The sequence below is a fragment of the Cupressus sempervirens genome, chromosome 8 (assembly GCF_028749045.1).
Source record: "Cupressus sempervirens isolate cs-2001-9-10 chromosome 8, ASM2874904v1, whole genome shotgun sequence".
Lineage (NCBI taxonomy): Eukaryota > Viridiplantae > Streptophyta > Pinopsida > Cupressales > Cupressaceae > Cupressus > Cupressus sempervirens.
The window spans coordinates 234,732,663-234,750,083 of NC_143125.1; the positions used below are offsets into that span (position 1 = coordinate 234,732,663).

The 17,421-nt window shown below is 40.3% G+C and overlaps 2 protein-coding genes across 3 annotated transcripts in view; both read right to left on the bottom strand.

Annotated features, from left to right (window-relative positions):
• Nucleotides 1-17,421, bottom strand: part of LOC149542352 (Plastid-lipid associated protein PAP / fibrillin family protein) — a 124,656-nt gene that overhangs the window by 90,165 nt on the left and 17,070 nt on the right. The gene's annotated exons all lie outside the window — the stretch shown is intronic.
• LOC149542356 (uncharacterized) lies at nucleotides 9,548-14,806 on the bottom strand. Its single transcript, XM_089796511.1, has 5 exons — nucleotides 14,540-14,806; nucleotides 10,739-11,035; nucleotides 10,504-10,628; nucleotides 10,133-10,409; nucleotides 9,548-10,025 (listed from the first exon to the last, which is right to left on the bottom strand). Exons 1-5 carry the CDS (start codon nucleotides 14,804-14,806, stop codon nucleotides 9,639-9,641), a joined length of 1,353 nt encoding a protein of 450 aa, XP_089652637.1. The 3' UTR covers nucleotides 9,548-9,638.

The following is a 17,421-nucleotide window of genomic DNA, read 5'->3' on the forward strand; positions in this document are numbered from 1 at the left end:
TCAAAAAAAGAAATTAAAACCACGAGCCAAAAACCCGAGAGCTCTTTTTGACAAAGTGATCCCGTGGATTTATGGCCTTACAATGTTCCCACAAGCAGGAATGACGATCTCGCAAACAAAGTTTTATTACAATTTTGAGAAGTTTAAGACAGGAAAAAGTCAGCGTTTCCGCAAGCGGGAATGACGATCCCGCTATTCTAAGGCACGTTCCCACTGAAAGATTGGTCGACGGGTTCGTTGGTAGGGTTTATCGACACGTGCGAGTTGATTGGAACTGATTTGTTGGCGTTCCCACTGGTCTTTCTACGTTCCCGGGGCTGCGGGTTCGCGATTTCGCCGGAGTATGGCGCGTTCCTGCGACTACGGGGATGCAAAAAACTAGGTTTTTCGAGAGTTGACTGTGTAAAAACCGCTTAGAGGGTTGTGTGCGCGTTCCTGCAGCGGTCAATTGTACCCTTCAATCAAAAACCACAAGATGAAGACACAAAAGTTGAAGCATAAAACGTTAGTTTCTCATGGTTAGCCAAAACATGAAAAAGCATGTGAAACTAGCATTAAGTAAGATTAAAATGACCCTTGTCGGGTCCCACTGGGCGTGCCAAAATGTAGAACAAGATTTAGTATGCAAAGAACATTAACAATAAGGAAAACATTCACAAACTAAAAACTATGTTCACATATAAGATTAGACAAAAGAAGGTGTAAGAGAGTGCAAACTAAGTGCAAGATCACTCCAAAAGCCTCTTTGATTTTGTAGATGCGTCCTTTGATGTAGATGTATGCTCAATAATATTGCTCAAGCTTCAATGAAAAATATGGATCAAAGTGGATTTGTGAATGGATTTTGCCATTATGATGGTATTTTGATAGTCCTTAAGCTCTCAAAATAGCATCATAACATTAGCATGGAAGTGGATGATTGAAATAGGTATGAGTTTGGCTTCTCAAAATAGCATGGTAACTTTACTTGATGGATTGTGATTAAAATGGCTTGGGAGGGGATTCCTTAAATAGGCAAAGAGCTTGAGGGATCGATGGCTAGGATGGAAGGAAAGGAGAAAATTTATGGAGGGCTCAGATTGAATGAAAGGAGAGCACATGGATTGTGCTTTCTTATAGCCAATCAGGGAGTGACGCATGTCACAGGGTCATTGGTTAGAGCAAGAGGGGTTGAAGGGTCAACAAAGGAGGTTCAAAGCTCATAAAAACCCTCATAATGGCCTATAAGAGCAATAAATGGGCTTATAAGAGTCATTTATGGCTTTGTGGAAGCACTTATGGCTTGGTGGTTGGGATATTTTGAGGGGATAGACTTTAGCTTGGCTTAGGAAAGTCTTAATCTCATTTAGGATTGTGCAAATGATTAGGGGATGGGTTAGGCTTGGGTTAGGATTAGATTAGGGATGTTAGAGATGTGCAAGTGGATGCTATTGATGAGGGTGGGTGAGTTAGTGGTTAAGCTTAGTTAGTATGGGTGGATGGGGTGGATTAGGCTAAATGGAGGATTAAAGATAGGTTAGGGGCTATTAGAATTTGAAAGCTTTATTTATTAAAGCGATTTTAATAAATTTGGAATTTTTGGAATTAGATAGGAGAATAGGATTTAATTGATAAATAATGGGTTATTTGATTTATCAATTAGGACTATAGATGATTAATTAAATTAATCAGCTAGGGGATGGAAAAGGATTAATTAAATAAGAATTTAATTAATGATGCCTTTAGAGATAGCTAAATAGGATTACCGAAGCAGTGTAATCAGATTTAGGTGTCTACACCTGTAAATTAGCAACATAAAAATCACCTTCCCTTCTGTTTTTTCTCTTTTCCATCTGAGCCTTCCTATAGATATGTTCAATAATCCTATGAGTGTCATCATAACACACTAAAGCTGCAACAACCATATCTTTAATAACTCTCAGGTGATTCCTTAAAGCATGCTTCTCATCATTGTCATTTTGAAATTTTGTCTTTGGTTGGTCCCCTAAATCACTGCCATGTATAAGTGAGTTGCTCTTATAAAGAACACATGATTCATCACTCCTCATCAGAATGTCATCAACATCATTGTAGGCTTCAAATTATCTATTTGATTGATTGGTATGCAAGGACAAGGTTGTTGTTATGTCATCATTCTCAAATAATTCTCATGATTTTGAGATCCCAACATGCTCTCACATTGAGTAAAACGATCCTCAACAGAATGTGTCAATTACAACCTCAAAGTCACCACTGAAGAGATTTGCACAACCCATACTTTGAACAATATCTAAATCCATTTCACCACCAATATTTGTGTTATTTTGTGCAGGTAAATCTGTGATAATTCTATCTTCTTCATTGCTGGTCCGAATTTCTTATGTTGCCTTATCCTTATTACAATACCCACAAACATGATTCGGTGTCCAAATTTGCTAGCATGTGAAACAAACTTGCTCTCTTCTCATTTTGTTCTTACTCATTTTCGGAGATCCTACAATCTATAAGCCTATTAATTCATTTTTAGTCATGTGCTCCTTGAACTTTTCAGTTTTATGCTCAACCAATCTTTTGGAGAGTTTAAATGCAGCAGGTGATATAACATGTTCCTTCCTCCAAATGGCCAACAAATCTGATAGTAATTGTTTAAATATATCATCATTTTCATCTAGGATTAAGGACACAATAGTGTGCATGCAAGCCTTCACAATGTCTGGATGATATTCCCTAGTTTCAGCGAACAAGTATTGAAACATGTGAAGAATCAAATCATTACATTCAAGATCAATCATAATGGAAAATGATCTGGCACTTGTCATAGTTTCTAAGATCTTGACCCTTTTAACAAAAGCAGGGTCTTTGTCATCATGTATCCCCTAAAAGCTTTTCACAATTAGTTGCAAAACTTTCCTCAATATGTCATCATTATATGCTGTTATAGGTACAGTTATTCGAGGAATCTCACAGAGATGTGGAGCCACTGCAAGCCTAACATCTCTATGTGGATGCTCCGTAAACTTATGTTGAGCCAAAATGAGCATTAAGGGTTGCACAGCCCAATTAAGGAGTCTACAATCTGCATGGTCTATGTTGGACAAATATGTTTCTAATTCTTTTAGCTTACGTAGAGCATCATCTATGGACTCCAGTTGTAACCCAATCATATACATAAAATTGGCCACTTCCCATTCTTTCTGCAAGTTCCGTAGCTGATTTCCATTGAATGTATCATTGAATTCTTTTGAGAAGAGTTTACTTTTTAGACTTTCCATTGTATTTGTAAAGTTTCTTACCAGATTTCAAATTCGTGGCTTGCTGACGCACAATTTTATTACAGGTATGAACACTGTTGACAAAGGATAGGTTTGCTCTAGAATCTGTAGAAGTTAGTAAAGAAATAACAGAGATAATATAATATTCTTGAACTTGAAATGTCCTTCGATCCTTTGATGTGCTTCCATTAATTGATCTTGATGCCTTGTTTATTCAGGCGGATCAAGTATACATATCATGTGGAAGGGTGTGCGGGTGAATGGTCATGTCTCTAAATGGGGACATAAACATTCATCCGCACACCTGTTCAGTGTTAACTAATCATGCCCGATTTGTTACAGACTTAACACAAGTCTAACAATGTATTACCAAACATTAAGATCTGCAGCCTGATATGAAGTATAGATCAATAGTGATCTAAATATCAAAGGAATCAGAATAAGTTTTGATCATGTCTTAAATGATCTCAGAAAAAAAAAATATATATATATATGATCATCGGTTTCAACTGTGCATTGATTCACATACAGCAATAATACATATGCATATATATATAACAGTATGTGCATCATACTGTTGTACATATATACATATGTATATATATGCTGATCACACTTAATGTCAGACTGAAGCTACATGCTTTAACATTATTTATTTGTCACTAGAGGAACCCCCTGTTTATACCAAACTTTTGCTTTGCACATTGAGTTACACTTTGAGGTATCTTATCAAACAGTTTGCTTAGGGGTTTTATATGTACAGTTTCAGATTTGCAAAAATAATAACTACCAATGACAAATATTTCTAGTCATTAAAGTAATGCAGAAACTAAAGTGGTACATGACAGAATATCTCAAGTATAATTATAGATGGGTTAGAATCATAAATAGAGCTCAGCCAAATTACTGCCTACTAAAAAATAGAAAGTTACAGAAAATAGCTGACATGGTTTCCAGCAAACAAATGATCACTTTCACTGGTTCAATAACAACAAAGTACAAATCACATAAATTTTGTCTTGACCATAATGGAAGTAATTGCAACCATTACCAATAATAGCTACAGCCAACTCCTCTCACTAGAACAGGGTCAAAGGTTCCAATACGCATAACTTCAGCACCAATGATTGCTTGACTCAATAATTCCTAATTATGAACAGAAGAGACAACGAACACAACTTCAAACTATCCAGCAGCAATGATGAACAAACTGATGGCATTTATGATTATAATTTTCTGGTGTCACCCTTGAACACAATAGCAAAGGTCAAAGAGTATTTAAGATACTCTAGTGCTAGTTTCAATCTGCTTATGTAGTCAACTTCCCCTTGAAATCTGTTCATGAGCATGTAATGTGCAGGTTCTATGGTGTTGAGAGAATTTGTGATGCCATTAGGAACTGCAATTTTTTTCTCACACAAATTTATATCACCCAATAATTCAAGACTATATATCTGCCAAACCTGTACCATCTATCAATACAGATGCATAAAGATGATCCTGGCTCTCAATTTATATACAAGTTTGTTTCCTTTAATATGGGTATGAGCCAATTGCTATGGATTTATTGACCCATTTGAGTTGCTTTGTCTCATATCTAATGCTCTTCTTGAAAGCCTCTTCTTATTACCTATAGTCTTGACACTACAATTGATTTTCCAATGTTCAACGTGACTGGCCTGGTAAGTATTCAAGCCCAACGAACTCTCAAACTTTGCCAAACTCCACTTTGTCGTTACAACTTACAACTCTTTCTACCTGGTTAGAACATGGTGTTGGCAACACTGGAAAAGTTATATTGTATTTATCTTTAGAATAATAAATAAGGGGCTCACAAATTATATATTGACACTATGTTGTGTCGTCGGTAGAAATTGTGCATCGGCCGACGGGTCCCTTCGGTAAAAGTCTTGTTATGTAGCCGACGGGTAAACAGTTTGTAGCGGGCATAATGTATCTGGCCGACGGACTCCTTCGGGAAAGTTCTTCGGAAGGTATTTATAACCCCTTCGGGAAGCATTGTAAGGAAGATATGATCGAAGCATAATGTACTGTTTGGCATATGCGAATAATAATAAAAGTTCTGCTGTTTGCGTTCGTGTTTATTTTCTGTGTGCGTTTCTTAATTAATGTATGTACATTAATTAAGAAACGCACACAGAAAATAAACACGAACGCAAACAGCAGAACTTTTATTATTATTCGCATATGCCAAACAGTACATTATGCTTCGATCATATCTTCCTTACAATGCTTCCCGAAGGGGTTATAAATACCTTCCGAAGAACTTTCCCGAAGGAGTCCGTCGGCCAGATACATTATGCCCGCTACAAACTGTTTACCCGTCGGCTACATAACAAGACTTTTACCGAAGGGAACCGTCGGCCGATGCACAATTTCTACCGACGACATCATCCCCCTCAAAAAGAAAAGTCGTCTCCTGACGACTAGCAAAATTAGGAGACAACCCACAATCAAGAAAAAGAAATACTAGAGAGAAGAAGGAGGTGTCCCAAAAGAGTGCTGTTTACGACGCAACTCATACACCTGGTTAGTCCAGATGCGCAGATCTATCTAAATCTGTGAATTAACTTCTACGGCCTCCTTCAGTAGAAGCACAACATCCATAGCCTGCCTCTTGGCCAACTGTAACTCATGCTCTGCTACATCTTTATCCCGGATAGCTGCGTCCTTCTCCTGTACCACTGCTGCCATATCCTTCAATAGTTTTGCCCGCTCTGCTACCCATGCTGCCTGCTTGTCGGCCAAATCAGTGGCTAACTTTTCTCTTGCCTCTTTTTCAACCGCTAGAGATCTCTGAGCTGCAACACTGTCTGCTGCCCTATCCGCCTCCGCGCATTGCCGTGCATAGTAAACCTCTTTGTACAGTCCCACAATCTCATGTGCCAACTTCATCATCGAAGTGTCACTCGGTCCCAACTCTGGCTCAGTGGCCCAATCTGCCAACATCTCTGGTGTCTCAACTGCCGGCCAACCTCTATCTACAAAACAAGTTTGAAATCGCTTAGGACAAATCCCACGAATATACGCTCAAATCAAATGCCACTCCCTTCACCGAGTGAGAGCCTGAATCGCCACATCATGCCCCTTCTTCAATGCAGACTTCATAGTCCTGAGGTAGTCCCTGCACCTATCCTCATCCGACGCGTAATCCTCCTTGGCGAAGTCCTCGAATGACCATTTGGGATCACTATTGTCCTCCTCATCAGCGGGAGCCATGCCCACATCCGGTGCCGCCTCCTCTGTTGTCAGCGCAATCACGGCATGTGGCATTCCCTCCTCCTGAGAGTGAGGTTCTGGTACAGGTGCTACTCTGGAATAGCTGGGGGACTGAATGGACGGGCCACGCCTGTCAAGGACGAGTCGGAACTGCTGCCTCAAAAAAACACTGGCTCTATCCATGACCTCTGGTTGTTCGGGCTGCGCTAGGTCCGTACACTCCTGTACTCCTCCGTCTGATACGTTCTCTACTGGAAGTGCCTGAGCTTCCACTGACTGTGCTACTGTAACAACTGTTGTTGGCTGACTTATGGCAGGCGCCACGAGTGCTGCTATCGGAAGTGCTTTAGGAGCTGAAGAAGTCTCTCGGTTGACGGGTGCGGTCAGGTGGGCAAAGCCAACCGCAAATCTTGCCCCCGGTCGGACAGGAGAAGGCCATACCCCGTGTTGCCATGGTGCGGCTAGTGTGACTGCCTGGTGGGATCCTCCAGTCATCAATATCGGTCGCCGAGTCTGCCCAAATCCTGGAATGTGAGCCATGTGTAGACCTCGGGGTAACAACTCGGAAGTCATAGGAACTGTAGTACGCAGAAATGGCAAGGGGGTAGCCGTGACAATCTGAACCGCTTCATTATCCTCGCCCTCCCCTTCTTCTTCCTCCACACTATCCTGCTCAGAAGATGTCTCCTGTGGGCCGCTGTCAGTATCATCTGCCATGTCCATTCGAGGCCTCTTTTGACCTGTTGAACCCTTCTGCCCAGAGATTGTGTCCAAGTGCTTCCATTGCATGATAAGAGGTTCTCCTAGAGCCAGTGGTCCCGACTGTGCCACTATCTCCTCCGTTGGAATCAACCGTGCTACAGCATCCAAGAATAGACCAATGGCGTAATGGGGCATATAGAAGGTCTTGTGCTGCAGAGTCATGAATTCATGCATCCGTTCAGCCAACACAGACACCCAATCATACACTTTCCCAGTCATTATGCCGTTCATCATGGACACCTGCGGAAATGTGATATCCGATGCCCTAGAGGATCCCGTGAGCCTGTTTTTGACCAAGTCCATCAGACATCGCCATGGCCCTTCCGGAATGTCGATTTTCTTTAAACCCCTTCCCTTTGATGTCTCGGCTAATGCCGCCTATTCTGCTTCAGTCAAATCTCCACATACTAATTTGATTAAAAATAGTTTCCCATCCTTTGGAATTTTCTTCGGCTGAATCTTTCTGCCCTGCTGCCCTGGAATGCCAAAAACCCGTGTGAAATCTGCTGCTTTGAATGATACCACTAAGTTCCGTCCCAGATACTGAAATGTGCTCCTGCGAGAAGCTCTGCCATATGTCTCAATCATGGTACGCAGATACCCTTCATAATCTCGAATGCAAAAAACCGGCATCTGAATGGCCCATTCAACTTGCGCTCTTCTGATGCTTGCTCTGACTGGATGGTCATCAGGGGTTTCTTGCCACCATTTCCGGCAATCCATTCCATTTAATCCCTCAAATTGTATAGTCTGTGGTGTGACTTCAGCTGCTGCAGGTGCTACAGTCTTATGCTTCTCCTTGCTACTGCTCGAGCCTTCATTCAAATTACCTATACCTACCATGCTCGTGCCTTCCACAAGTTTGGACTGTGCTAATTGTTTTTTCCATTGCCGTTTACCTGCAGACTCCATTAATTATATTTATCTTTTCCTAACGGTCTTCCAAATCCGTACGGTGATGAAATTGAGAAATCCGTACAGCAGCAAGAGCACAAGTCTATAGAGTGGTTGCCCCAAAAAAGTCCGTACGGTGGGTTATGGGAATGGTGTGGTTACCATACGGTCATGCCATGAGGACAATTTGGAATCCGTACGTTACCACTTACAAGTTGTACATTCTATTGTAAATACCTGCCGCCATGGAAAGAGCAAGAAAACCTTGTGGAGATTTCAACTCAAGATGATTAGTCAATGCTATTGTCCTCCTCTGTTGCACTGCAGGATCCGTACAAGCTCAACGTCGAAGAGAGCTCATCAATTTTATCTGCAACTCTGTCTTTGGTACCCCCACAAGGCCTATATATTATAAAGCCGTGTCTTCAAACCCGTACTTCACATTTGCAGACCGTACTACACATTACTTTATCTGGAAAGCCGTACATTGCAAACCGTACTATACATTACTTATCTGGAAAGCCGTACATTGCAAACCGTACTACACATTACTTATCTGGAAAGCCGGACACCATCCTGCAGGCATTGAAAACCGTACAGGTTAATACCCGTGGAATTTCTTCCTTTAGGACACAACGCCTCAAGATCTGATCGGGTCCCATTTTATACAACAATCCATTAATCAGCTGGAATGTTCCACTCCGTATCACCAACTTCCGTTTTTCATTTGGTAGCATTGTATTTGGAAACTGTCCTGTTGACAAGTATTCGCCGATGCTTGTATACCATTCTGGTAGTGCAGCAATCTGAAACTCCACTTTGTCGTTACAACTTACAACTCTTTCTCCCTGGTTAGAACATGGTGTTGGCAACACTGGAAAAGTTATATTGTATTTATCTTTAGAATAATAAATAAGGGGCTCACAAATTATATATTGACACTATGTTGTATATGGACCTGTAGACTCAATGAAATGCACTGCCTGAAGAATTTGTAACTTCCAACTCCATTCTAGCTGCTCACAACCCACAACAAATATTTCCTCACAATGAAAGCACCACAAATACTAATTCCCAAACACAGAAACTTAATGACCATAGAAGAATCTCTTAGTTGTCGATTCGTGACACGAATCCGATTCGGGCACGTGAATCGGATCCGTGGATTCGGGATTTTTTTTTTTTCCCAATTATGATTCGTGGAGGATTCGTGCATATATATATATAATTATATATATGCATTATATATACTAAAAAAAAGAGAAATATACATAATTCTAAAACTAAATCATTTCATAGTATGAATCTAGTATACTTGATCAATGACATTGATAATTAATCTATTTTCACGATTATAAAGAAAATCAACACATTCACATTGAATTACTGAAAGTGAAAGCTTGTAACATTCAAAATATAGATCATTAAACTTAAAGTTTATAACATGATTTACTCATAAAAGAGTCAAGAGTCAACACTAAAGTTTTTTATTTAATCATCAAATGGATTTTCAAGAAAATCCGCATCAGAGGGGTACTGGTGAGCTGCAAGTGCTGCATCTGTATTAGTAGAGGAACCCAAACCACTAGTAGTAGAGGGGATTGTTAACTCATAATCCTCCTCCTCATCATCCACATCAATCAAAGTGGATCTAGCAAGATCTCGGATGGTCATATCTAAATCAGGAGTCTCGGGTGCTACATCCCAAAGCTTTTCGGGCCCCTTCTTGTACTTAGGATCCTTCCGTGACAACAAGCGCAAATTGTTGTGAATGAACACAAGGTCTTCTGATTTTTTTGGAGCCAACCGGTTGCGTTTGATTGAGTGGATAAAGGAGTAAGTACTCCAATTCCGCTCAGCGGCAGAAGAGCTGGCAACCTAAAAAGAAATTAAAAATTATCAATACAACAATCAAGATAAATAAATTAAATAATAAATTCAAGGAATTGAGAATGTTAACCTTAAGCTTAATTTTACAAACTTACTTGGGATAGGACCTTTATGGCAAGAGGTTGGAGGTACGTGAAGGCTTGCCCATGAAGGTACCACCATTTGATGGCACCCATCCTGCTTTGGTCTGCTATGGCAATAGGGTCGAAATCCTCACCTGAGTTGAAAGCAGCAAATTCACTCCTCACAATTGCCCCAATCTCTGGATCTTGGAATATCTTAGCTAGTGCCCTCTTATACCCATCTACAACCTCTGCATCTCTAAATGGTGGCACTCTACCTGGAAGGCGAAGTACATCTGCACTATAGTACCTGGGGATAACAAAAGACAATTGAACACTATCAAATATCAATAGCACAAACATTGGATAAAATAAGCACAAACATTTGATAAGAACTACAGTACCTCGGGGATAGAGCATATGCAAGGAGGTGCAAAGGTGTGGTCATCTTGTTCCATCGATGATGAACAATTTTTTCCACCTTCTTGTAAAGGGTGTCCTCAGGATCATTCTCCCTCCTCTGTATGACCTAAGATATGAAATATGAATAATAATTATAATTAGTGAATATGTCAATTTAAACTTTAGAATCTAGATATCTCTCAAATAAAAAATTGTTGTAAAAGAGCGTAAAACTACCATTTTAATTTTTTCCAGCATACTATCCATGGAATCATAAATATCCCCAAGGCATGGCTCATCACTATCTGCAAAGCGAAGCATTGCCATTATTGGATCGGTGATTTCCAACACATAACTCACAAGACCCCACCAATCCTCATCTAGTATCATTCTTCTCACATTTAAAGCCCTTGCTGTATTGGAATTCTTCCAAATGCCCCATTGGGGGCTAATGACCATATGCTTCAATGCTTCTTTTACCTTCACAAGTCGTCTTAAGACGATTGTGTGAGAGGCAAAGCGGGTTTCAGCAACCTAAGAACATGTTAAACTCAAGTTAGTAAAACATTTAAAAATTAAAAAATGTTAATGTAAACAACAACAAAAATTAATAATTGTGGAATCCAATAATATTCAATTATATATTAAATATAAAAATTTACCTTCAATAACTCCAAGTCCGAGAAACTCCTAAAAATTGCTTGTGACATGTGGTGATTTGTCACAAACATTTGAATCTCTTCAGCTTCCTCATATATCCTTTTCACCCAATCTATTTCGGTGCCAATTGCTTTCATCACTAAATTGAGAGAGTGGACGGTGCATGGTGTCCAAAAGATACGATCATATCTAGACTCTACAATTATCCCTGCAGCCCTGCAAACTTTTGCATTGTCCGTGACCACTTGAACAACATTATCAGGACCCACTGACTCTATGGCATCAATGAGAATGCGTGAAATAAATTCTGCATCTTTCACTTGCCCTTCACAATCAACTGCCTTCAAGAACATTGCCCCCTTAGGGCATACAGCAATAACATTGATCAATGGACGGTTTCTACAATCTTTCCAACCATCCGAAATAATAGACACACCCGATTGAACCCAAAAATCTCTTATTGGTTGAAGTTGAGCCTCTACAATTTTCCTCTCATCATGTAATATGGTAGTGCGCAACTTCTCATAACCAGGCGGTTTGTAACCATGGGGTGCATCATTTAATGCTTCCACCATCTCCCTAAAATAAGGTGATCTAGAAAAATTAAATGAAACACCATTTGCAATTAAACAACGTCCAATTTTGTGATCAGCAATGTCTCTCTTTTCAATTTGGAATGCCCTATCTAGTGGGTCTCTCTTGCGGGTGAGTGGAGATGGGTCTTCATCTTCATCATTTGTAGTTGGCATAGGCAAAAAAGGATGTGTTCTTGTGTTTGTTTGATCAAATGATGGTGTTGGTATATTTGTTTTTTGGGAAGCACCACGTTTTGCTTTTGCAACTGCTCTATCAGCATCATCTTGCTCTTTTGCTAATGCTGCTATTTGTGCAGCTGGTAATCCCTTCTTATCACTACCTTGACACATGTGAATTCCTTCACCCGCAGGGCCCAAAAAATGTAGTTTCACTCGGGAATAGGAGCTTCTATGTTGTATGTTGCAAAAATTACATTTCCATATGTATGCCCCACCCCCAGGACATTGTGCAACTCTTGTTGTGTGTCTCCATAAAGGAGACCCCTTATCAATTTTGAAGCTTGGTGATGCAGCCCCACCCCCACCCACTGAGCCTTGACTACTCATTGTTCTATTCTTGCAATCTAGAAAAAGTGAAAGAAAACCATACTTCACACTTGCACAAAAACTTGAAAATTTGGAAAGCTAAAAATAAATCAATAATCTATGAAAGAATTCAAGAATATGGTTGAAATGCATACCTTAAACACTTCTTGCAAGGTATTTGAAGCTCCACAACCGATCTCCTTCGAATCCAAGCACTTCACTTCAAACTAGCAAGTATGAGAGAGCAAAATGAGAGAGCAAAATAGAGAGCAAATGAACTTGCATTGTGATTTAGAGGGTCGTTTTTAGGGTTTAGGGCCTTTAGGGTAAAAAAAAAACATTAAAAAATGATAATGGGCCCACGTTTTTGCATTCTCCTCCTTCATTGCCGCGGATTCACGCGGATCCGCGCGTGGATCCTCAAGGATCCGGGCAGGATTCGTAATCCTGCCTGTGGATCCGTAAGGATCCGCGGGCCGCGGATCCTTACGGATCCACAGGCAGGATTACGAATCCTGCCCGGATCCTCACGGATCCATACGTGGATCCGGATCCGAATCGGACCCGAGCCCGGATCCGGCCTTTTCCAGGCGAATCCGGTAACTAAGAAGAATCTGCTAAAATTGAGAGGAGCCCAATGGGAGAATTCCGGAATCAGTCATCTCATTCTTCATGTTGTTGCCGTCAATCCGTATTCAATATTGTTTTTCTTGGTGAAAAAAGCTATGAATTCAACAGTCTTCCCAAGCTGATGACTTTCAGTCTTTTCTAAATTGAGTCACTACCGAGAGGATTCTACTAATAAACCTTTTAGAGGCTTCAAATACAAAACTGATAGATATTCTTGGCTCCCGATTTCCAAACTTAGCACTGCAACTCTTTTGATCTTAATTACAACACTTGGAAGATGAAAAGGCCTGATTAAATGTTCATGACTTCAATAATATTTTGTTGTGCCATATTAAACTTCCAATGGTCTCCAAAAAAAATCTACTTCAACGAATTCATGGCACAACCAAAATTTTCCAAATTATAGTCTTTGAAAGATTATTTTGGCTTAAATATGCAAATATTCTTCCACAACACATTAATAAGTGCTAGCGTAAATAATTAATTATTATTACACTTTACTTAAGTTTACTTAGGTTAAATGCATTATTTTATTAGTTATCATATAGACACCTAGAAGTATGCGTAGTTATATGAGTTGTCTTGTTGACAACACAGGAGTTTGCATATTGATCTGAGTTGTCATGTAGACAATATAGTTGTTCGCACTCCAATTGAGCACATGGTGTCTACAACATCTCTTTAAGAGATACACCTATGTAAGTTTATCCTCTCACCATTGCAGAAACTCCTATGCTCAATGGAGGTTAATCCACTCTTGGTGGACATGTGCTTAGTTGTGAGGCTTATCACTTTGCTGACTCCTAGTCATTCTAGATGCCTTTATATACAGGCACTTCTAGTGTGTATTCAAATATGATATTCTCATTACTGTTATTCTAATCATACATTATTGGTCCATATTGTGCTAGTGTTTGAGCTTCTTGATCTTCGTGTTATTTTTCCCTAAGGCAAATTCTTACATAGTATCAGAGCAATAGGAGATCTCTTCACATAGCTATTGGAGACCATTTTTGCTTCACCTCTCAAAGGACCACAATTCAAATCCAAAGTATTTGCAACTATTGAGAGTGTCTAAAACCAAAGCGGACCTCACCATTGTATCTAGAGCGTTGATTTGGCGAATTTTGACTATAAATTTGCCTACCCTAGGCCATAGTCAAATTTGAGGCAAAAAAATTTTGCAAACCGGAACCCAAAGACCTAATTTGCGAAATTGGTATGATCTTTTAGATCTGTGCAATTGATTTTCAGATCTGCATTTTTTTCATATTTAAGTCTGTATTTTTTCAGATCTACATTATTTTTTCTGAAAAATTTTGGCCATCAAGCCTTTAGGAGAGCATTTACTGCAAGAAGCTAGGCAGTCAAATCCTAGCCCCCTGCTAGCATCAATTTTCTACAAATTGCAAGCGGCCAAGCAAATCTAAACTGGATCGGACATCACATAACCGGCAGTTACAACAACCCGGTGGACTACCAGATAACCAGCAGCATTTACAAATAGCGGGCTTCAATACCTCTAGCAGCCTCCAAGTTGCTTTACCCCCTACGACTTCCCATTTTTAAACACACAGGCCCCCTTTGGCACGATGAATGTGGGATTAAAAAACCCACATCACCGCACCACCTCCGACACTCCCCGGCACCTCCAACATCGCCGCTGCGACACAGCCGACACCATCTCCGCCACTCCTCGATCGCCAATCTTTTGCCGGCCACCGTCGGCGACCTTTGATCTCCCCCACCGGCAACAATCAGCTCCGATGACTCCGTACTCGGCCAAGTCTGTCGCCAACTCAGCCTTGGCCATGTCTGTGGCCTCCATGCGGCGTCCTCTGCTCCCTCCATGCAGCGTCCTCTGCTCCCACCACACAAACCTCCGGTGCCACATCAACGCCAAACACACAGCAACATGTCAGACGCCCACGGTGACAAGTCAACGTCTACGTCAACACCACGTCACCTACAGTCAGTGCCATGTGGAGACACGTTATTGCCCAGTCAATGCCACATGGCCTGCCACGCAGTTTTCCATGTCATCAATTCATACACTGCTAACACGTCACTGACCATATTGCCACATCAGACGGACGGGCTTTTTTGCTGACATCATCATTTCATGAGCCTAAATTTGACAGTCGTTTGACTGTCACAAGCAAGTGGAATTGCACTGTCACGATGGCCGTTTGAACGTCAATTTTAACAGTGTTTTCTTGAGCAAACCCCTCACCATATGCAGTTTTGATTTGACAGTCCAAATTCGGAAGGCCATATCTTAGTCATCCGGACTCCAAATCAAGTGCAATTTTTTTGATTTGGGCTAGAATTTCCTGAACTTTTCAATGGTGCTATTATTTTCTGGGTTTGGAACTTTGGTGCACGGATTTGTCAGAAAAATCATTTTTTGGCAATTGTACCTGTCCAATCCTGCATTTTGCGGCTTCAACTGCTTAGTACGGGCCCATCTGGACACATATTCAGGTTCCTTTTTTTTAAAGTGCATAATTTTTCGTCTACTTTCCAGATCTACAAGCAAATTATAGGCTAGTGTAAATAAGTCCTCTTTTGCATTGTATTGCTTTGATTAAACTTCAAAATTGTTGTATATCTGAGTTATATTGCTAAGTACCAGATTTGAACTCCAAGAGGAGGTTGTAATCAACAAAATCAAAAGTCCACTTTTGTCTATTTTGACAAGTGGCCTATTGTAAACGCACTACATATAAAGTGTCTAAAACATTCATTTGGGAGGGGGGGTTCTTTGATTGAGTGAAAAGGGGGGGGGGGGGGGTGTCTTGTGTTATTTTGTCTCCTTGCTAATGTGCTCTTTCTTTTGCATTATGGGTTCTTTTTCTAAGTTAACACCACATAATTATGCTACTTGGAAAGAAAAGATAAAAGAACCATTAGTTGAAAAAGGTTTACTGCGTTACATAATGGTGCAGCAAAGAAACCTGATGATGATGTTGATGAGTCTCATAAAGAAGATTGGGCATCAAAACAAGAAATGGCCCTAGCAACCTTGTTAAAGAATATCTCAGATCCTATATATCACATCAAGAACATTACCAATCCAATAGGAGTTCGAGATAAACTTGAAGCATTGTATGGTATATTAGATGAAGATATGGCCTACACCATTGAGGACAATCTTCTCAAATTGGATCCTAGGAATTTCGATACCATCAAAGATTATCTTACCCAAGTAGACATGTATAGGGCACAACTTAAGGATTGTGGTGAACCCATCAAGGATGGAAAGTTGATCAAACATGTGATGACTCATCTTCCTCATGAATATGCCGCTTTTGTTTCCAGTTATAATAGTCACAAGTTAACAATGGGTAGTGCCTTCACTAAGCCTTCATTCGAGTCATTTTCAGGAATGTTGGTCTTAGAACATGAAAAGTTAGTATGGGAATTCTCCAGTCTTCCAATACCAAAGCCTTGGTAGCTAACCAAGGGAATCAAGGTGGTAAAAATTCCAACAAGAAGCAAAAGCAGTGGAAGGCTAAGCCACAAGACGACACACAACAATCTTCCTCTACACATCTATCTTCCTCCACACACTAATCTTCTTCACAACAAGGCAAGTCTTTTTCCAAAAATAATAAGAAGGGGAACAACTTCAACAAACGGGAGAAGAAAACTTGTGCCTACTGTAAGAAGAATGGTCATGATGAACACGAGTGTAAGGATAAGCAAATTGATGGGTTGTTAAACTTAATAAGGAAACATAAAATTGATGTACCAAATGCCTATAAGGATAAGGGATCTTCAACCACTTCAAAAGGTAAAGGACAAGCTTTGGTAGCAAGTACAAACAATTCTAACGAATGGGTTCTTGATTTAGGAGCTACACATCATATGGGTGCTTCAAGGGAGCATTTTTCCTCTTTGAAACCATCACATGTATTTTACATCTATGTGGGAAGTTGAAGGAAAAGGGAATGTTGAGTTGGACAATGGAGTCTTCAAGGATGTTCTTTATGTTCCCAACCTTAGCACCAACCTTCTTTCAATCTACTAGATAACTCACTATGGATGTGGCAACAAAGTGGAGTTCCTTCCTGATTCAGTTGTGGTGAAAAATATGAAGGATGATTCTATGGTGACAATTAGAAAGGCAAATCATGATACAAGACTTTATTCTTTTTCTCATTTTGTGCCTAACTCCACTTCCCTTGCCTTGTTGACCCACTCAAATACACAAAGTAAACTATGGCATGAGAGGTTTGGACATCTCAATTACCGCTACCTTCAACAACTTACCAACAAGGATATGGTCATAGGTCTACCTCAAGCCAAGTATTTAGAGGGTGTATGTACAAGTTGTGAAGCAGGCAAGCATCCCAATGAAAAGTTTGACAAGGGGAAGTCTTGGAGAGCTATTGTTGTTCTTGAATTGGTTCATAGTGATGTAGCTGGCCCATTTCCAATACCATCATTTGGAAAGGCTCGCTATGTTCTCACCTTCATCGATGACTTTTCACGCTACACTTGGGT